Source organism: Heterobasidion irregulare (genome assembly GCF_000320585.1).
Source record: "Heterobasidion irregulare TC 32-1 unplaced genomic scaffold scaffold_06, whole genome shotgun sequence".
NCBI classification, from domain to species: domain Eukaryota; kingdom Fungi; phylum Basidiomycota; class Agaricomycetes; order Russulales; family Bondarzewiaceae; genus Heterobasidion; species Heterobasidion irregulare.
This window is the reverse complement of record NW_009258202.1, coordinates 1,305,355-1,325,305: the sequence shown is the minus strand read 5'-3', so window position 1 is coordinate 1,325,305 and position 19,951 is coordinate 1,305,355. Positions and strand designations below refer to the sequence as shown.

Genomic DNA, 19,951 nt, shown 5'->3' with positions numbered 1-19,951 from the left:
GGTCAAGGATTACAACGCTAAGGTGAAATTTGAGATGAATGACTGTCGGAAATCAGTGACTGCTACTATCATACTAATCGACCCCTCTGGATCTCGGCCTGTCTCGGCATTTACCGCGTCTGTGGCTGAAGACATCTGAAGACAGATTTGGGACGCGCGGACAGGCGCGGACGTCACGTCCCATGATGCCATCGGTCGAAACGACATGCTTTTGACAAGCAATGAGAGGTTTTATAGGAGGTGCCCATTGTCTAACTCCCGTTCACGGGGATTCGTGGAGCGAAGCAGCTTCCCTTCAAGTATACGCTGAACACGGCCTCAGAGTAGGTTGGGAACATTCCGACGATGTCGAGTGCGAGAACAAGGATCGAATTTGGGGAACGAGAAAAAGTACAATTTCGCAAGAGTGTACCGCACACACTAACATGATACATGATGAATCCGCCGTGAGATCTCCCCCAGACTGCGGTCTCTCGCCACTCTTTGGTGTCTGCGATGGAACGGGGCAAGCCGGCGGCACGCGTGAGCCGGACGGGAATGCGGGATCGGATGGCGAGGGGAGAAGTGAGGAGGGGATGTGGGTGGTGGGGGCAGGATGTACGCGTTGGCCTCGGGCAGGAAGGGGGAGAGAGAGAGGAGAGAGCCGTGGGAGAGCCGGGTGGGTGCGATAAGTGGCCAGCCCTAAAGCGGAGACCCAGGCGGACCCGAGTGCCAAACGACCAGTTCTCTCGAGCACAACACGCCCACACTCTATCCCCACCTTCCTCTCTTCACACCATGGCTCAGACCGCCGTCATGGGTCCCCCCCTCTCTCCCAGAGAAACACGACGCTCTGGACGCCGTACAGCCCCCTCTCTCTCAGCAAGCACCTCAAATTCCCCGGACTCCCCTGCCTCAGAGGCCCTCCCGACCCGCCCCCCACAACCCACCCATAGACCCTCACTCACCTCCTCCAACAGTGGCTCTCGGAGCAAACGCTCAAAACGTGAAGATACCGCCGACATCGTTGATGAGCACCAGAAGTATCCCAATGGCACCCACCCCTCCAGCGGCAATGCCAATGGTCGCGCCAAACGCAAGAGCAAGGACAAGGACAAGCCCTCTGTTGACATAGCCATCGATCCTCCGCTCTCAAAACCCGACCTACCGGTAGCAAATATCACGATGGACTTGGCAGAACCCGACGAACAAGACGGCGTTACTCGCTGCGTGTGCGGCAGCACCGGTACGTCCTCGCACCTTTTTCGTCACATCCAACATCCCTCAATAGCGTTCTATGCATTTCAGGCGAGGACGATCCAGATGCCGGGGAGTTCATGGTCCAATGCGAGACATGCAATGCATGGCAGCATGGTCTGTGTATGGGCTTCGAGGCTGAAGAGCAACTCCCCGAGGATGATTATCATTGCGAGCAGTGTAGACCCGATCTACATGTCGATCTTCTAAAGTGCGCCTACAAAGCTATCCATCCCTTCGCGTCTAATGTAGTCTGCGCGCGCCATAGGAGACTTGCAAAGCGGGCCCGCCACTCTTCGACGGCCTCCCACCACACTTCTACCCTCGCAGCTCGTGCTTCTCGATCACACTCTCCCAATATGCTTCTCAAACCCGCCAAGCGGCGGAACACGATGAACAGCAGAGACGCCGCATACGATGAGAGTCTCAAGGAAATCATGGAGGCCACCGCTGCCGAGGCGGCTGCCCTCAATCAGCCTTCCGCGTCTGTCAACGGGAGCGTCAATGGGCATGTGGAAGACGAACAGCCCGCGGTCGCAGTCAATGGAAGGAAAAAGCGGAAGCGAGGAGAAGACGACGCGTCAGTACCTGTCATCTTCCTATTCTCTTGTCATTCAACGAATATTCGCGTGCGTAGCGAGTCCGTCAAGCGCATCAGGTCCGCCTCAACGACGTCTGATCAACCGCGTACGATGGCCGCGGCGCGCGAGGAGATACCAGCCAGTGCTCCAAGCAAATCGGCCATGCCAGCACCTCCAGCAAAGGCTAGCAGTTCGCGGAACAGACGGGGAGGCCGAAAATCTGCTGTACAAGCGCAAGACGTAGGTTTGGCAGAGGGCGAGGAAGGTCCGTAATTTCCCCACATTGTATCTGCCTCACGTGACTTACGATGACTATCAGGTGGTGGCGCGACCCCTCAAAATCGACGCACCAACAATAGCCGAGCTAAAGGTGGAACCGCTGCGGCAAAGCGTGGACAGGCGGCTGGAAATGCGGCACACGATCACAGTACGAGGCGCAATAACCAATCCGCCCCTGCCAATGGTCAAGGCCCCAGCACGCATGCTGCGCCCTCGAACTCGCGTGCACATCACACTTCCCACGCGTACGTGGTATCCCAACAGGCGTTGTATACTTCGTGGGGCCTCCCAGATTATCTTCTTCATCTCGAACACATACTGCCTTCGGCTGTCCCTCGGCCGTTGCAGGTGTGTGGTTCAGGATTACATGCCAATGGGAGACAAGCCCTGGAACGAGTGGCGGAGAGGGGGGCAAGAGTAAAGTGGCCGGCCAAGAGGACGAGTCTAACAGACATGAACAAGCGTGTGCGGACTCTCGTAGAATGGGTCGGCAGGGAGCAGGCCAACTCATTGGAACGAGGTCGGCGGAGGGAAAAGTTAGACGCATCTTTGAGGGAAACTGGGCATGCCGACGTCGTGCTCAGTGGTGAATTTGGCATGGGTGATGTAGTGGGACGTGTTGCCGACGGAAGCACGCAGATAGCCCTAGACGACGGACAACAACTTGCTACATCGCCCATTCAGGAGAGACTTCCTTCTGCACCGAAGCGGGTGCCGTCAGGATCCGAGGGAGAGTCAACGATGAGGATGATGGAGGAGCTCATGTCTGAACTAATATCTTTCCAGGAGCGTTTTGGACGGGCCTAGTAGTACGATAATGGCGTCGTAGTAGTGCCTAGATGATCCAGGTGCACCTTGTATCATTTATTTCTTATTCTTTCGTCGTCTCATTCTCAGGCCTTGTTTGTTTATTACTCCACTGTCTGATATCTTTTTTGCTCTCCTGACTCCTGTAGTGTTATCATATTCTATCATCTGCTGAGGACGGCACTTGTGTGGAATGGTCATCATACCCTTGTTCACATCTATGGATTGTGAAGTTGGTAATACAGTACCTGAATAGTCCAGAGGAATAAGTTCATCTCGTGGAACAGGGGATGTTTGGCAACAGTTTCCGATCCAAACAACAGCGCCGTCTCATTGGAATTTCCCACAGTCATTGCGTGGTCACACAGTCTCCACTCTCGACGGTGTCGCAGTCGCCGTGCTTGTCCATCTCACTGTTACTCGCCGGCAAGGTATGCAACCGGAACCTCAGTCTTCTCATCTCTCCGATATCGGCTTTTCGGATAATGAGGAGGACGACGATCACGAGCAGGACAACAATGCGGGTGATTACTCTGCCCGTATGGAGGAATTGTTTGATGACACCGAGGACGAAGATGGGGGTCGGGGCGGGATGGGAGCCGAGAACGAAGATGATGAAGACATTGGAGGATTCGTCTATTCTGGTGCAGATGCAGAGGTCATCCAAGGAACGTATAAACAACAACTGCGCGACGTCTTGGGCCCAGACCACGATGGCGACGACGAGTTGGAAGAAAGGGTTATGAATGGGCCCTTTGGGCACGAGGCAGAGGGCGCCGATCATCACTTATTCACGATGGACGGAATACCTGTGAGTGCAGAATTGTCCTTTTCACGTAACCGATTGCTGTATTCATCATTTCTTTTCAGCATGTCGAAGTCCTTTCGGACAACACGCCATCCACTCCCTCGCCGCCAGCCTCTTTTCCACTTACACCGCCTCGGATGTCTTCGCCTCTGCCAAACGGCACCCCATCCAAGCTTGCGAAACCCTTCCTGCACCCTACCGTCTCACGCTTACGCTCCTACATGCCTCAGGCCTCGCGGCTGCCATCTGTTTCAAGCATGGGCACCATTCAATCGAACGCCCGAGAAGCGGCGTCCCCTGAGCCTTCACACTTCTCTGCTCTATCCCCTATGTCGTCGACAACCAATCTGCGCGCTGGGCTAGAGAAACAAGACATGAATGGGCCTCCACAGGCTGAACGGGAGGGCTTCCGATGGACGCAGCTGCGTAAAGCTGAACAGTACCTGTTTACGAACACGCCGCAGAAGGCATTCGCTCTCCTTGGCTCTCCAGTGACGGGCGCACCCAGGGTCATCGCTGCCAACGGCCTTATCTGTATTGGCACGGATACAGGCCAAATTCACGTCTTTGACTTCAAACAGACATTGAAGTGTACATGCGGAGACGCCGGATCAGGTAAATCTCATGAATCCACATCTTTGGTCTGAACACGACCCGTGTTTTCTCGCAGAACAAGCCGTAGGACCAGTCACTGCTCTTGCTCTGTCTCACGACCATACATTTGTGGCCACAGGACACGCGTTTGGGCACATTCAAGTTTTTGACCTCAACAAGCCTCAGAAGCCTGTTCGCTTTGTGCCTCCAACATCCCGCGCTGCCGTTGCCTCAGGACGAAAGGAAGGTCATATACATGGCTCAAGAATAGTAAATGTCGGATTCGTCGCAGGGAGACATACCGCTATCGTGTCCGCGGACGAGAATGGCTTGGCTTTCTATCACAGCTTAGGCAAGGTGCTCTTCGTCGATGCTTCTGATGTGTTGCGGATACTTGGTAAATATCCCGAAGAGGAGCCACCCCCATCATCACACCTTTCCCAGTCAAAGACGAATGGTATCGCTCCAGGTCAATATCCTCGTCACCGCAAAGCCCGGAAGGTCAATACAATACTCGCCATGGCTCCTCTTCCTCTTGGGACAACCCCTCATCCCACGGACGGATATAATATTGTCGCTCTTCTGACTGCCGCTAAGCTCGTCATAGTCGGCTTGAAACCGTCTCCAAAAACATGGTACAGACGTCACCGAGATGAAGACGGCGAACTGGCGCGAAAATCAAAGTTTCGAGGGTCGATGGCTTGGTATCCTAGCATTATTCTAGGCGGTGCGAGCCCACGGGAGCCGCCAAGGAAGGGGAAAAAAGAGCCTACCATCGAGCCTACTATTCCGATGCTTGTCTATTCCTGGGGTCCCACTCTCAACCTCTTGCGTGTCTCAGAGATCAAGGTAAAGGAGGCAATTGTGGACTCAAGGACAAATAAATCAACCAGTGTCGAGGTTGGGCGATTGACGTTCCAAGAGGCGGCGAAATGGTCCGCGCAGGATGACGTTCTCGCTATTCAATGGTTAAATGCCAATGTGGGTTCGTTCGCTTTGCCGGTTGCCTCGTCGATACCGTGGTTGACCCTATTTTGTTTTATAAGCAAATTGTTGTTGTCACATCTTCTGCGTTGGAAGTTTACGACATCCAAACACTTGATCTGGTCGAACACACCCGTTTCGATGCCGCTTCACTGATCTCACCGACGTTAGGCAATACCTCAAATGGAACTATTTCCTATTCGGATTCCTTGGGCGATATTGCCCATAGCGTGCGCGCGTATAAAGGGAAGGTTTTCCTTCTTGTAAGTGCATCCATCAAGGTGCCTGGAATTAACGCTTTTGACAGTCATTCCACGCAGTGTCGGAACGAAGTACGAGTGGGCACACTCCTCACTTGGGCAGATCGAATATTGTCGTTCGTTCATGACGGTGATTTTCTCAGTGCGATCGACTTGGCTCGGGAATATTACTTGGGCAAAGCACCTGGAAACAAGAATGGACTGCCAGATAACCCACAGCAGCTCAGACAAGTCACCGAAGAGAAGATGCGAGAGCTCATGGTCGCCTCCACCCGCTATGCATTCTCGGAAGACCGCATGATGGACGCAACTCACTATACACCTGATGGTCGCGGAGTGGATCGGACATCTTTTTTCGAAAATCTGGTATCCACCTGCGCTCGTGCTTGCATTGCTCTAGACGATTTCGAATTCCTCTTCGAGGATTTGTTCCAGGCATACGATGACGTCGGGATTACACGAATCTATCTCAAACAATTGGAGGTGTTCGTGCTCGACAACGATATCCGCTATGTCCCACCACGAATCACGCAGCGTTTAATCGATATGCACAAGAACGACTATCGAGCGGACCTAGCTGAACGTGTTATTTGGCACATCGATCCAGAATGCTTGGATATCAATCAAGCGATCCACCTGTGTAGGGAATATCAGTTGTATGATGCTCTCATCTACGTCTACACTCGAGCGATGAAGGATTACGTGTTACCTGTAGTCGAAATGCTAGGCCTCATTCGCAAGGTTATCCAATATCGTCGGGACTCGACATTGAAAGGGACGTATGAAGTGACGATGGAGCCCGTCGTCATGAACGCGTACAAAGTCTATCCCTATCTCGCGGATGCCTTGACAGGTCTTACCTACCCTAGCGAGGAACCTTTGAATGAAGAGGAGGCATTACAGGCTAAGCATGACGTCTACACTTTCATCTTCTTCGGTCGCTCGAGTGTCTGGCCACTTAAAGAGGGAGGAAAGTTGGTCTTGACTGCAGAGGAGGAAGGCGGTGTGGAACCAACCTATCCGTATTGTCGGCTCTTACTTCGGTTCGATGCGGAAGCATTTCTTCATTCATTGGACATCGCCTTCGAAGATACGTACCTAAACGACGAAAGTCAGGGAGCCAGTCGTTTGATCGTCATCAAGGTCTTGCTCGAAATACTCGCGTCATCTCCCGGGTTGTCTCCCGCCGACATCACCTTTGTCAATATCTTCATTGCCCGCAATGTTCCCAAATACCCTCAATTCATCCAAATTGCCCCGAGCGCGCTGCATAATATTCTTGTGGGGCTCGCAAATGATCCGGACGAGACCACTCGGGAGGATCGCCAACTTGCTGCAGAGTATCTGCTGTCCACTTATACTCCGGATGAGAGTGATCGCCTTCTTCGACTATTCGAGAAGGCAAAGTTCTACCGCATACTCCGTTCGTGGCATCGACACGAGCGCCAATGGGGGCCATTACTTCTAGCTTACCTTCACGACCATGACCTGCCTTCCGACGATGTGTTCAACAATGCTAACGAGATCTTCAAGCTTGCCTCCTCGGCAAATCAGGGCACCATACCCTCAGATCTCATCACTACCATTTCCGACTCATTGCCTGACTTTATGCAAGCCAACATCATCAACACGGCTTTTTTGGTCGATAATCATGTGCCGCAGCTTCATGTCAGGGCGCTGGAGGTTCTCGGCTCGAGCACGAACCACAAATGCTTTGCGTACTTGCATTGTCTTCTGGGTTCACCTTCTGAAGAAGATGAAGGCCCTTCTTCACAATCAGGACACCCTTCCAAGAATGTTCCTCCAGCTATGCGACAACTTTACCTCTCTCTACAGTGTCAAATCGACGCAACGAATGTCATCCCTACTCTTCAAAATTTCCCACCCGAGTTTGTTCCGTGGAACGATATTATTCGAATATGTGAGGAGCACAACGTATTCGACGCAGTCGTTTGGGCCTTGAATCGCCAAGGCGCCGCGACAGAATCCATACAGAAGGTTGAGACCTTTAGCCGCCGTTTGGTGTCTAAAATAGCACAAGAACTGGTTGCGTTATCGGACTCACAATACCGGCAGTCAGACTTGCAGGAGCAGATATCCTCTTTGAAGACACTCGGACGGATGGCTGTGTCGGTCTGCTTGGAGCACTCTCGATCCGAGTCTGGAGATATCCCAGTCGAAGAGCTGTGGTTCCAGCTATTGCGGTCGCAAATCGACTCAGTACAGGCTGTGTCTGGCTGTTGTTCTTCACAAGCGTTATCCTCTAGTGACGTGGAGATAGCCCAGCGGGAATCATTGTTCGCCCTCCGTGCGCTCATTCAAGAAACATTCTCATCGCTGGTGTCAGTCAGCTCATCCAGAGGTGTCTCCTTCCCTCGCCTCTTTACGCGCCTTGTCGATTCTACATCGCATACAGCCAACGGCACGCCGTATACAGAATTTCGCACTATTTTAACGAGCATGATGGAATCCTATCGATCTGAAGGCGACATATTGACGATCACAAAACACTTGTTCGATCGGGATGTGTTCGAGATAGTGGAGACGATGACCAAGGAGCGAGCAAAGGGTTGGGCACCTCACAGAGGAACGTGTACACACTGCCGAAGTGTTTTAAGTCTTGCCATGCAGCCATCCGCGTCATCAAGGGGTGCGACGGAGGATAAGATTAAGATTGTTGTTTCACGGACAGGAGCTATATATCACAGTACATGTCTACCATCAGACTTTCTTTCCAACACTGTACATTAAGGCGCATTCGTATTTACATCTACCGTAGTATTAATATCATTATTCCTGATACCATAGATCCCAGGTTCGTTCACGACATTCTCGGCTACATTCATCCATTCTTGTGATTCGTGTGGCCACTAACCAGCACGCACTGGCCATCATCGATCATCGCTCACTTCTTTGTTCAGTTTTCTCTCCTCTTGCCTACATATGCTTTTATGTTGTTGTTGTTGAGCGGACAGGGCGGTATGTGGATCTAGGTTGCACTGAATAAAACCTAGGCTAGAACACAGACAGTCATGCCGAATTCTGCTGCTCCACTCCATTGGGTACGGAGCCTATGCGGCTTGCCCAGCCGTAATGACTCCGACGAAAACGAGCCATGGTCATTGAGAGTCCGACGGCTCATCCCGCCTGGTAAGAAGGCTAGCTCATTTCTACAACTCCTCAAGTCCTCTACATCCTCACAAAATGAGCTCAGGCCTCGGTGTTCCCGTGAAACTCCTTCACGAATCTTTGGGTCATATCATTACTGTCGAGCTCAAGACCGGCCAACTTTACCGTGGAAAACTTGCGGAAGGTGGGTTTAGGCCGTTTTACAACAACTTCGAGTGAATGTACTGATCTGTCTTTTGCATCCAGCTGAGGATAACCTCAATATATCGCTCAAAGACATAACTGTTACTGGTCGCGATGGTCGTGTATCACAACTGGATCAAGTGTATATTCGAGGGAGCATGGTGCGATTCTTCATCGTACCAGATATGCTGCAAAACGCGCCCATGTCCGTTTCTTTTCTGTCTATGCACTGTGAGGTTCTCCTGATCTCGACTCGTCTCAGGTTCAAGCGTGTCGGACCGAATGCTATGAGGGGAAGGGGTATCGGTACAGCTCGTGGACGTGCGACTATCATGCGCGGTACGTGCTTCGGACATTTCCCAACTTATGATCACTAACACCTACCTTCTCTATCTAGCAAATGGTACGCCTGTTTTCTATCATTGTCGCCTGCGGCTTGTGAACAGCGGTCTCATACTGACTCGTGTTACTCTTTGCAGCTCGGCGTGGTCGCGGCGTCCCTGCTGCAAGGGGCATTCGACGGTAAAAGCTCACCTGTTTGTCATGGTTTCGCCTCCTTTCACGAAAGTTGTTGTGTTATGTTTCTGTGTATTTCTTCATACATCATCATGAATGCCATCGGTCACTACCATACAGTGCCTGAAATACATATGAACCAGTGAGAGACGTTTATTATCTTGGCAGAGTAGCAGAACCCGACGTTGAACAGTTCGAATAAATCTTTGGCTCGTTTTCCCTGCCTCTTTGAACCCCTTGCCTGCCCTAGATTTGGTGTCCGTCGCGCGAAATCGGAAGTCCTGAGTCTTGGGCCTTGGTAGCTTGGTTGACCGGAAGGGTGTGTGGCGTGGCTCCGAGTACAATATACCTACGGCCGGGCGTGTTACTTGCCTCTCGACGGACACGATGGCCTTGCAGAGACCTCCAGCCGCAAGCAGTTCTATTGGCGATCCTTTTGAACTCGAACATCTGGCTGAGGACGTGACACAGCCAACCCACGACCTTCCACTCTACACCCCATTGTCACACGATAATCCATTCTTCACAGCCGAAATCTTCGATGTTGAGAAGTTTTTACTCTCTCGATCGCACATATCTTTACCAGACTTGCGCTCTGAACTCCGTGACTATCAAGCCGAATTGAAGGAGGAACTGGTTAAGCTCATAAACGATGATTACGAGGCATTCATTAGCTTGAGCACTGATCTGAGGGGAGAAGGTGTGAGGCTGGAGCGATTGAAGTATCCTCTTCGTGATCTCATATCCCAGGTTCAGGTGAGTCGTGTCAGTTATATCATCTTTGTCTTAAGTCAATTCGTCGATTCGAGAATAGGAATCAAGGCGTGATTTCCAACTCATCCTGGATGACGTACAGTCTAAGCTCAAGGCAAGGTCTGCTCTTCGCGATGAGGAGGCAAGTACCATCTCTTGCACTCAATTTCTCCATTTGTAGAGCCCTTATGTCTAGGTTATCAGGCCTTGCATCAACTACTGCTCAAAATCTCAGAATCGGTCTCTCGCCTCGAATCTCTTCTCCTCATCGCCTCCCCCGATGGCCCATCCTCTCCTGAACTTAGAAATATTCCACTATCAAGGCCTGGCATTCGGTATGAAGCCGGAAGCCATGATGACGGGTGTGTTTACTCCATGCATGATGTCGCATCTTTCTCATCTGTTCTTAGCGGGCGAGGGAACCGCGCAAAGCATCTTGCTCGAGTGGCTGCTGAATACACACAGCTCTTGTATCATGTGACAAAAGCTCAAATCAACCAACGACCAGCCTTCATTGATGATATCTATTGGGTTTGTGAGCTGTCTTTGTTCGACGCGGTTTCTTTGGATTGACTGAGATTTCTCCTGCGGACAGCGTATTGAGAGGATCAAGTCATCTTTGTCGTCGGACCTCGATCATTTGTTCGCGAACACCCTGTCATCTCTGACCAACGCCAAGGAGGCTAGCCTTAATGATGTAGAGAAAGCAAAACGGACGCTAGATTTGACTGAATGCTTACAGACGTACGACATCCTGGGCCTCTGGCGAGATGCTGAAGCCGTCGTGAGACGAGAGCTCGTGCATGATTTCGTCAAAAAGGTACGCATCACCCTGCTGCTACACCGTATTATCATGTTCTTGACCAGTTCTAGTCTGTCTACATCGGTTCTATGACAGCTCCGCAAACTCCCCTTCTTCCACGCACTCCCTTTCCAATATATCGGTCGACAGAAGCACTGACTCATCCTCCACGCACACCTTACACGCCATTCACCGCCTTCGCATCGAAACAAAATCCTTTCGAGTCAGCGATCACGTCAGTTCACCTTCTTGACGACACCGACAATCCTCTGGCGGGGCTGTACAACACAGTCCTCAAGTTCGTTGAGCGCGATCTTAAACGAATCATGGATCTGGCCGAGAAGGTCAGTGTGAAGCACGGCGCGAAGGCTAAGGTGACTGTGAGTGAGCGGTCTTCATTGTCTCAACCCATGAGAGAGGAGAGCGAGACCTTCGAGTTTCTGGCCAACGCAGTGTGGGCAGAGTTAGGTAGAGCGATCATGGACGAACTGGGTGCTGTCGTTTTTGCCGCAGGAAATCCTGACGAATTCCACAAGGTACGGTCCCACAATCCGTCAAAGTGCTTTTCAAACTCAGGTTTTCGATCCCCTTGCCTTCCCGTAGAATTATGAAACGACCAAGGCATTCATCCGTTCGCTGCAACTGTTGGCACCATCACTCCATTCAGTTGAAGCAATGATAGCGCACCCAGTCTACACCGCATTCGAACGACGATGGCAACTTCATGTTTATTTTCAGCTGCGATGGAAGGAAATAGTCACAAAGCTAGAGGAACCTTTGTCCACGACCAAGATTGAGCCTATCTCAAGTAAAGGTATCTCACATTCATTTGTCCGCTTTGGACCCGCTTTGAAAGAACTTTCTTCAGATATCCAACCGTTCATGACACTGCAGTCGGCTGCCGTATGGACCGCGATGGAAACCTGCTGGAGTAGAGAAGTATATATCCCGGAATTGAGCCATAGATTTTGGAAAACGACTCTGCAAGTGAGCAATTCACCGTCTTGTCGACTATTAGTATCTTGAACTATTTATTTTTTGAAGCTACTGAGCCGATATCACATATGGCTAGGGAGTAGCCTTCCGCGAGTTGAATCCTCGCTTAATTTCTCAGCGACGGAGAGACATGTGCGTGAATCATGTGGATCGTTGTTTTGATCTCAAGAGAATTGACCTTTGCGTAGACGCTGACACCCGGAGCCACTCCTCCCGTGGCGAGTCGTGCATCCACTCCTAATCCAGCCGCAGAGGGCGGTACAGCGGAAAGCGTGGTCGCAGATGACACGCTCATAGCGCAATGCGCCGCTGCGGTCACAGATATCAACGCAATGCAGTCCCGGGTGTCGACGCTATGGCGCGAAGAAATCAGCATGATGATGTCCACCGTGCTTGAAGCATCGGAGGATGAGGAAGCCCATACTGAGGGTAAGCACCGCACAAGCAAGTACACGCACGGATATTCTGGACGCTGACATACATGTAGATGCATTAAGACTGTCCCTACAAGAACTTACTTCCCTCATACCTCCAATGTCTACGAACATTGTCACGATCCTGAGCAAGCGTTGTTGTGAGGCCTTGACGCCTGTTCGCTCCATACCCTCTCAGTTCCGGGCGATGTCCAATAAACGGATGCCAACGGATCCAAGTTATTTTGTAGGGTCCATACTCCGCCCGGTGAAGGCATTTTTCGCAATCGGGACTGCGGAGGGCCCAGGGCAGGCTTTGAAATCCAACTATTTGAAGTCATATTCCGAAGAGGTATTTGAGAACGTAATTCAACGGTACGTCCTTGGATATCTGCTGAAATGTCTCATCCTGACTGCTGTGTCAAGATATATCTATTACTTGGCTGCGATGAAAAAGACGGAGGAGTCGCTGAGGCGACTGAAGAAGGGTAAAAAGTCGACCTTCTCGCTGTTCGGAAACGCGACCACTGACAAAGACGACGACAATCGAGATGAGGAACGCATCCGGACGCAAATGATCCTTGACGTGGAAGCTTTTGGGAGGGATGCGGAGTCGCTGAGTGTCGATATAAAACATAGCGCCAGCTTTAAATCCTTGGACGATATGGTACATACCGGTCTTTCTGAAGGGCAGCCAAGTTGAGTGGGCGAGATGTGAAGATGGGCACGAGGGTGAGACATACGCATTGGTGAGAGTCCAGAATTTGGAGGTGAGGAAGACTGGGTTACGCTGTGCTGAGCTTGTATGCAGCCTTGCGGTTAATTCATATACACCTTGGATGAAACCTCTGCATTTCGCAGACTGCGTGTGCACATTCTCTGAAGCAAGGGGAAATTCCTGACACACTTCTACCAGTATAGCCACATTTAGCGATCTTGAACTACGTCATGCGGATCTACAGGCACATCGACTCCAACGATACGTTCATGGCTCGCAGGTCGGAACGCCTTACTATGTTTTGGATATCGGGCGGTCGCATAAATGGACAGCTTTTCAAAGGCGGAAGCGCCGATGATGCCACAAACTTTATCGAATCCATGATGGGGTCTTCCTTATGTACGCTCGAGTTTCAGAGCTCCACAGTGGCATGCACGTTGTCCCCTTCTTGCCACCCCAAAGTCGAATATAGCAGTGACCTGCTATCGATAAGCCCCGGTGGTCTGTATGTGGTCTGATGGCAGAAAGGGGTCCGAAGTCGAGTGGCCATATATAAGGACGGCGTCAAGGCTTACTCGCTTGCTGCACTCTCGATGGCAGCCATCGTCGCTCCGTTCCCAGCATTGCCACTGGAGCTTGTGCGCGACATCTTCGAGCATGCCGCCTGCTCCTCGCGCCCCGCCGCCCGCGCCCTCGCGCTCGTGAACCACACGACCCGCTCCTGGACCGACCCCGTGCTCTACCGCACCGTCGTCCTCGACTCGGCCCGCGCCCTACGCGCCTTCTCCTGCGCGATAGCCACCAAGCCCGCCGACTTCCTCCCCCGCCACCTCAAGCACCTCGGCATCTTCGCCCCGGGGCCGCTCCCCACCATCTACCACGTCCTCGCCGCCTGCGCCCACGCGGGCCTCGCCAGCCTCGCCTGCGGGTTCGCCCTGCCCGCCCTCGCGCCGCACGAGCCACGGGCACCCATCGCCCTGCCGCGCCTGCGCGAGCACCACCTCCTCGGCGCCGCCTGTCGCGACCCGTCCGACTGGGACCCGTCCGCGCTCAGCCCCGCCCTCACGCACCTCCGCATCCACATCACAGCCTCCAACTGGTCCCCAGCGCGCCTCGCCGGCCTGCGTCGCCTCCCGTCCCTCACGCACCTCGCCGTCGTCTACCGCCAGAGCGACGGCTGCTTCGCCTTCATCCTTTCCCTCCTCCGCGACATCCTCGACGCTCTCCCTCTGCGGCTCCTGCTCGTCCAGGTCGTGGGTCGGCCGCGAGGCGCCTGTCTCGTTGAACGGCTGAACCAAGTCGCCGTGGAGAAGCTGGGGGAGCGGCGGCTCGTCGCAGAGGCAGCGCCGTTCTCAACCGTGCGGCAGTGGGAGGACGCGTCGCGAGGCGGCGTCAGCATGTGGACCAGGGCAGAGCAAGAAGCGGAACGAAGGAGAGCGGACGCTCCGGGCGTCGCTGGTCGTCGGTGACCGCGACTTCAGGGCCTCAACAGCGCTCCAACGGTTGACTCTTTGTGTTGCATGCGTCATAGCCCTGACAGTGACCTGGCGCCACACCTTCGGGCTCGGTGACGTCCCCTACGCTCCCCCACATCATGCGATCTCGCACGACGATCCCACGCGTGCACGCAGGTGCAGTATGCATGACAACTGCAATCACGGTCGGCGGAAGGAGGGCGCGTCGTTTGAGTATTAGAGGTACAACAAGTTGGCAGCCAGCATGTCGCGTCATGCTCGCGTAGTAGATAACGTAGTATAATAGTGCTACAAACCGCACACAACGCGATGCATGTGATATCGAAAAAAATGGCGGACAAGGCAGAGACGAATAGTGAGCAACAGCGACGAAAGCAAGAATAGACAGCGATGAACCAAGGACGTGAGGATTTTATGAGGAGCCCATGTACGACCGACGGCGCCGACGTCGGCATCGTGAGCTTCAGGGAGGGCGGACGCGGATGTAGCCCTGATTGACCGCATCGTGCTCCGACCGTCGTGGGTTCCCCGTGTCCTGGTGGGAATACGCCCAGTATGCCTGCACCTCTTCCCAGCTAGACAGATAAAAAAACGCGTTCATTCCCGTACAAAAGCAAAAGCAAAAAGACGGCAAAGACATACCTGTACCCCCTCGACCCCGTCTGCTCGCCATGCAGCACGCCGCCGTATCCCTCTACAACCCCCGACCCGCCCATAGCAGCAGCAGCAGCAGCAGACGGAGGGTAGGGCGCACCTGCGCCCTCCACCTCCATCTTCGTCGGCGGCACCATGCGACGGTAGTGCCCCGCGGGGATCGTTTCCGGCTGAGAAGCGTAGTACGCCGCCGGCTGCGGGCGAGCGGGCGGGATCTCCGCCGACCCATGCGCAGGCACGCTCCACGACGAGGGCGGCGGCATCGTCGCGCCGTCGTCCGCCGCCCACTGGCGCGCCAGCGACGCGCCCTTCGGCCGCGTCAGGCTGGGGCCGATGTAAAGCTGACGCGGCTGCTGCTGCTGGGGAGAGTGGTGCTGAAGGCGCTCTGGCGTGATATCCCAGGAGCCAGCGTGCGGGTTGTACGGCATCGACAGCGGCACTTCAGGGTGTGCCGAAGCGCGATGCACCGAAGCAGCGCGCTTCCCCTGGTTGTGGTAACCGCCGTGGTGCTCGTGGTGCCCGTGGTGCATCGATTCCCCCCTGTCATGCGTGGCCGACGCCTCGGCCGGATAATCCGTCTCGAGGGGTGGCATGACCTCCAGGTGGACATCGTCCATATCGTCCGGCTCGTCCGTCGCGCTCGGCAACGCGGTCTTCAGGTACTGCCTGCAGTCCCAACAACAAACAGCACACGTTAGCCTCGGCCTCGGCAGCATCGTCGACCGGCGGGACGAGCCCAGGGGCGGAAGGAAGAAACCGAAAGCACGCACAGCGTATCCTCCGCGTTGGGCCACCGCGGCACGGCCCACTCGAGGCCCTCGATCAGCGAGTGGACGTCCGCCATGAGCGCCTCGATCGCATGCCCCGCCGCAAGGCTGGGCTGCATGCCCTGCATCCTGCGCGCCTTCTCGCGCGCTTTGAGCACCCACACGTCGAGGCAGAGCACGGCGGCGCACAGCTCGGACGCGGTGAGCAGGATCGGGATGTTCGACAAGCCGCGCACGCGCAGGACGTGCAGGAACCGCGCGCCCGCCTTGGCCGCGTTGACGGCGATCGCGAGCGAAGTCATCGTGTGCGCGGACGTGGAGCCCGCAGACGGGGCGTCACCGAGCGCGCGCAGGCGCGCGAGCGAGGGCGGCAGGAAGCTGCGATGGACGAGGATCTGGATGAGGCTGTACGTGAGGTATATCGTCGTCGATTGGTTCGCGAACGCCAGGTCTTCCATTTCAGGCGACCACTTGACTGTGCATCGAGCGAGTGTGAGAAACCGCAGGCCCTTGGCCCGTATCGGACTAAACGAAGACGTACGGTATTCCGGCACCAGTTGAGTCCATTGCAGCATGGCCGCGTTCATGTCCTTGAGGATCTCGACCGGCTGCTGATTGTGCAGCACTGTCGTCGGGTCCTTGTTGAGCGCGTACTGCAAACGCGTACGAGAGAAGCGAAGGATTTATACCAAGTGAGCGAGGTCTCCCAAGAATAAAGATAAATACAGGTACGAACGAAGGTCCGCAGCGTGAACGCGATGATGTCCGTCAGCCTCAGCAACAGCTTGAACGCGGACACCCGACAGGGCTTGTCCGGCGGCTGCTGGAACGCCAGCGTGGGGTCCTCGTTTTCCCAGTACTCGTCGTCCACCTCCAGCGGAAGGTCAGCGTCAAAGCTGTCACCCAAGCAACATCGCTCAGCATCCGGCGCAAAAAAAATGACCCGCAAGCGAGCAAGAAAACAGACAAGAGGACTCACTCCTCCTCGCGCGTCGCGCACGGCCGACCGAGCATGACGCTGCCGATGCGATCGAACGCGACCAGATACCACCACGCGCGTTTCCAGAGCTCCTCCTCGACGCTCGGTCTGTCCCCGTAGACCTTCCGGCGGTGCGCGCCGACGTCCTGCACCTTTCGGATACCGGTCCCGATGGCGGTCCACGCCGACGGGTGCCAGGGCGTCTCGCGCATAAAGGCCGACATCAACTGAAGACGGGACCCACGTCAAAAAGCCGGAGACAATATGCCAGAAGGTGATATCAAAAATAAGCGGTGAAACAAGCGCCTAGGCATCGGGGAGCGTACGCACGCAGAGCGTCTGAACCTCGAATAAACACGCCGGGGTCAACATGGAACGCTTGCGGAGGACGATGTCTGGGCAGAAGGGTGAGCACCCGTCCAAAGCGGAGATGAGCACCCCCCACGAGCAAAGACATACCAATCGAGACAAAATGATACTTCCACCCGGCGCGCTGCCATCGCTTTCCGTCGCGCTCCACTCCCTCTGACGCCGCCACAGCGGCAGCGGCCCTCGCGGCCCCGCCCCCCGGCGCGTGCGGCGGCAGATCGTCCGCCAGCACGCGCACGTCGTCCGAGAAGCGGCTGCCGAGCGCGAACACGGCCATGCAGAGGCACGCGTACCAAATGTCGCGCTCGTACAGCCGCTCGTCGAAGAACTGGCGCGTGAACGTCGGGCGGTGGAGCAGCGGGTACATGTCGTTGAAGTGCGTGAAGTACAGCGCGACGAGCTGCTCCGCGAGGTCCGGCGGCGGGAACTGCGCCTGCAGGCTCGGGAACGCGTGCGGCGACGTGATATGCACGCCTTCCCACGCGAGCTCCCACTGTGTGTGCGGAGCGGGATTACGGATGTGGAGCGGGCCGGGAGTGCGTTGGGAAGAAGGAGGAAGGGGCAGACCAAGTCAGCGGATGAGCACGGCGCGGCAGAAGTACGGATGCTACGCAGCGGGGGGAAAGAGAGCGTAGGCACCGTCCCGTCTCGCGGAAGAGACTGAACATAATAGTATAGCCGAGACTCACAGGGGGCGCTTTCCAAAATTCGGGCCTCCGAAACACGATCTTGTACGGCGTCGTCTCGTGCCCATACGCCGGTGGCTGCTCGCCCTGCTTGTCCTGAACATGACCCGACCCCTCCGCTGCCCCTCTGCCGCCGACACCCTTCATGTCGTTCAGATGCCGCATCTTAAACTCGCGCGTCACCTGCACAAGGCGAATCGACGAGCTGCTCCCGTGGAACCGCACGTGCGAATCCAGCGCGCGATCGCCCTTGTCCATGGGCGGGAGCCCGTGCAGCGTGAGGCGCTTCGGGGGCGGGCGCGTGGCCGACAGCGTGGCGGGCGGGAACTCGTCCTCGGACGACTGGTACTCTTCGGAAGACGGGTACGAGTCGTACTCGGCGTCGGCGGCGGCGGTCTCAGACAGCTGAGGCGAGGTTTTGCGGAGTTTCGGGAGGACGGTCATGGTGGGGAGATGGAGGGGCTGGACGAGGGACACGAGGGAGGGTTTGTGCTCGATGGAAGAGGGCGCGAGGTCGAGGGCGGAGGTGCTGGCGGAGGGAGGGGCATGGGCGAGGGAGGGATACGATTGGTCTGCTTTCCACGAGTCGCGGACGAGAGCGGGGCCCAGCTCCGACGAGAAATCCGATTCCGGGCGTAGCTAGGGATGGGGGAGGGGTCAGCACGCGTTCAGATGCGAAAGAGAGCGTTAGTTTTCGGGATGCGGGGAGAGAGAACACATTGGGCGCATAGATACGTGGTACAGATAGGGATAGATTGAGAACGGTACCCTGGCGAGCCTGGTAGCCGGTGTTTATGAATTCAACGAGGCGGAAGCAGGCGAGTGGTTGCCACAAGGTCCGGCAAGGAAGAGCAAGGGCAGCGAAGATGGCGAGAGACGACTCACGCGCTTGAGAAGGGTCTCCATTTTCTCTATCCTGTCTTCTAAGCCAGTAATATATCTGGCAGAAGACAATGTGTGAGCCTGGCCGTGCACGGGGGCGGAAAGGGAAGGTCCGGAGGACGAAGTGGGGGAAGTGGAGCAGGACTCACGCTTTGGGCGGGCCTCTGGGCTTCGAAGCTTCTCTAGGGGTAGTGCAGGGGCGCGTGGGGACGTGAGCGGGGTGATACGCGAGATAGAGGCAAGGGAGAGAGACGGACATGTAGGTACACTTTCTGCGGCTGGATATACAGGTGGAGCAGACGTTGTCGGGCATCTTTGGGCCGTCGCAGCGGGTCTTGCGACGACGGCAGGCGTCGCAGGCGCGCTCGACCTTGCGTTTCTTGCCATAGGCAGAGGTGGGTGGTGGTGGGGGGTTTGGAGGTGGTGCGGGTGGGGGACGGACGGGACTTGTTGGGTGGGGGCGAAGGGAGGAGGAGGAGGAGGGGGAGGGGGAGTGCATGGAGAGGGAGTGGGAGGGAGAGAGGGGCGACGAGGGACGATGGAGTGTTGAGGACGGAAGGAGACTAAAGGATGTGCATTGAATGAATAAACCGATTAAACGTCCGCGCGCTGTATCGGTCCTCCTTCGTCCAAGATCAGGAACACCTTCCTGCTGCGCAAATTATTGACCTCTGATTCCGCCACTCCTCTCCTCTCCTCTCCTCTCCTCTCCTCTCCCCAGCTCCCTCTGCATTGCCACCCTTCGAGCTGCTCGTGCCCACCGCACGTTCCGATCAGCGCCAGACGCGACATCCGACGACCGCCCTGCGTGATCTGCTGCCGCCACCTCGATTGTACCGTCCTTGGAGCACACGCCAACGCCAACGCCTCCGCTTCTAGCCGTCCGTTGCTGCTGACGCGCGGAGCGGGGCGGCATCTCCCACGCTGACTCACACCTCCTCAGTCCAGCCCTGGCTTGCCCACGCTCACTCAGCCCCGTCATCCAACCCACCGCCGTCGTTAGTCACGTCCCCCTCCGACCTTCGCAGCCGCGCGTGCATCGCCGGGCTCGCAGCAACCAACCAACCTCGTCCTCTTTCC

At 55.4% G+C, this 19,951-nt stretch overlaps 7 protein-coding genes across 7 annotated transcripts; 4 read left to right on the top strand and 3 right to left on the bottom strand.

Moving 5' to 3' along the window:
- Positions 1-495: 495 nt before the first annotated feature.
- Positions 496-2,903, top strand: HETIRDRAFT_418720 (uncharacterized protein; the record flags this gene model as incomplete). The annotated part of the gene is made up of 4 exons (XM_009549172.1): positions 496-1,225; positions 1,288-1,816; positions 1,874-2,082; positions 2,137-2,903. The coding sequence occupies 4 exons, from the start codon at positions 496-498 to the stop codon at positions 2,901-2,903; spliced, it is 2,235 nt and encodes a 744-aa protein (XP_009547467.1).
- A 1,432-nt stretch (positions 2,904-4,335) lies between these two features.
- On the top strand, positions 4,336-8,300 carry HETIRDRAFT_321272 (uncharacterized protein; the record flags this gene model as incomplete). The annotated part of the gene is made up of 3 exons (XM_009549171.1): positions 4,336-5,286; positions 5,352-5,552; positions 5,610-8,300. 3 exons carry the CDS (start codon positions 4,336-4,338, stop codon positions 8,298-8,300), a joined length of 3,843 nt encoding a protein of 1,280 aa, XP_009547466.1.
- A 746-nt stretch (positions 8,301-9,046) lies between these two features.
- On the top strand, positions 9,047-13,183 carry HETIRDRAFT_154913 (uncharacterized protein; the record flags this gene model as incomplete). Its single annotated transcript, XM_009549170.1, is given in 14 exon segments — positions 9,047-9,200; positions 9,216-9,220; positions 9,849-10,133; positions 10,192-10,272; positions 10,335-10,413; positions 10,549-10,661; positions 10,726-10,816; positions 10,853-10,950; positions 11,004-11,468; positions 11,536-11,746; positions 11,801-11,919; positions 12,183-12,288; positions 12,416-12,716; positions 12,768-13,183. 14 exon segments carry the CDS (start codon positions 9,047-9,049, stop codon positions 13,042-13,044), a joined length of 2,385 nt encoding a protein of 794 aa, XP_009547465.1. The 3' UTR covers positions 13,045-13,183.
- A 469-nt stretch (positions 13,184-13,652) lies between these two features.
- On the top strand, positions 13,653-14,528 carry HETIRDRAFT_101859 (uncharacterized protein; the record flags this gene model as incomplete). Its single annotated transcript, XM_009549169.1, has 1 exon — positions 13,653-14,528. One exon carries the CDS (start codon positions 13,653-13,655, stop codon positions 14,526-14,528), a length of 876 nt encoding a protein of 291 aa, XP_009547464.1.
- Positions 14,529-14,997: 469 nt separating this feature from the next.
- Positions 14,998-15,805, bottom strand: HETIRDRAFT_321174 (uncharacterized protein; the record flags this gene model as incomplete). The annotated part of the gene is made up of 2 exons (XM_009549168.1): positions 14,998-15,109; positions 15,177-15,805. The coding sequence occupies 2 exons, from the start codon at positions 15,803-15,805 to the stop codon at positions 14,998-15,000; spliced, it is 741 nt and encodes a 246-aa protein (XP_009547463.1).
- Positions 15,806-16,113: 308 nt separating this feature from the next.
- HETIRDRAFT_246745 (uncharacterized protein) lies at positions 16,114-17,080 on the bottom strand (the record flags this gene model as incomplete). The annotated part of the gene is made up of 4 exons (XM_009549167.1): positions 16,114-16,430; positions 16,497-16,608; positions 16,692-16,851; positions 16,935-17,080. Coding segments are annotated over 4 exons (735 nt in total), but the record flags the coding sequence as incomplete, so codon positions are not given.
- Positions 17,081-19,016: 1,936 nt separating this feature from the next.
- Positions 19,017-19,370, bottom strand: HETIRDRAFT_319564 (uncharacterized protein; the record flags this gene model as incomplete). The annotated part of the gene is made up of 1 exon (XM_009549166.1): positions 19,017-19,370. One exon carries the CDS (start codon positions 19,368-19,370, stop codon positions 19,017-19,019), a length of 354 nt encoding a protein of 117 aa, XP_009547461.1.
- Between the last annotated feature and the right edge of the window lie 581 nt (positions 19,371-19,951).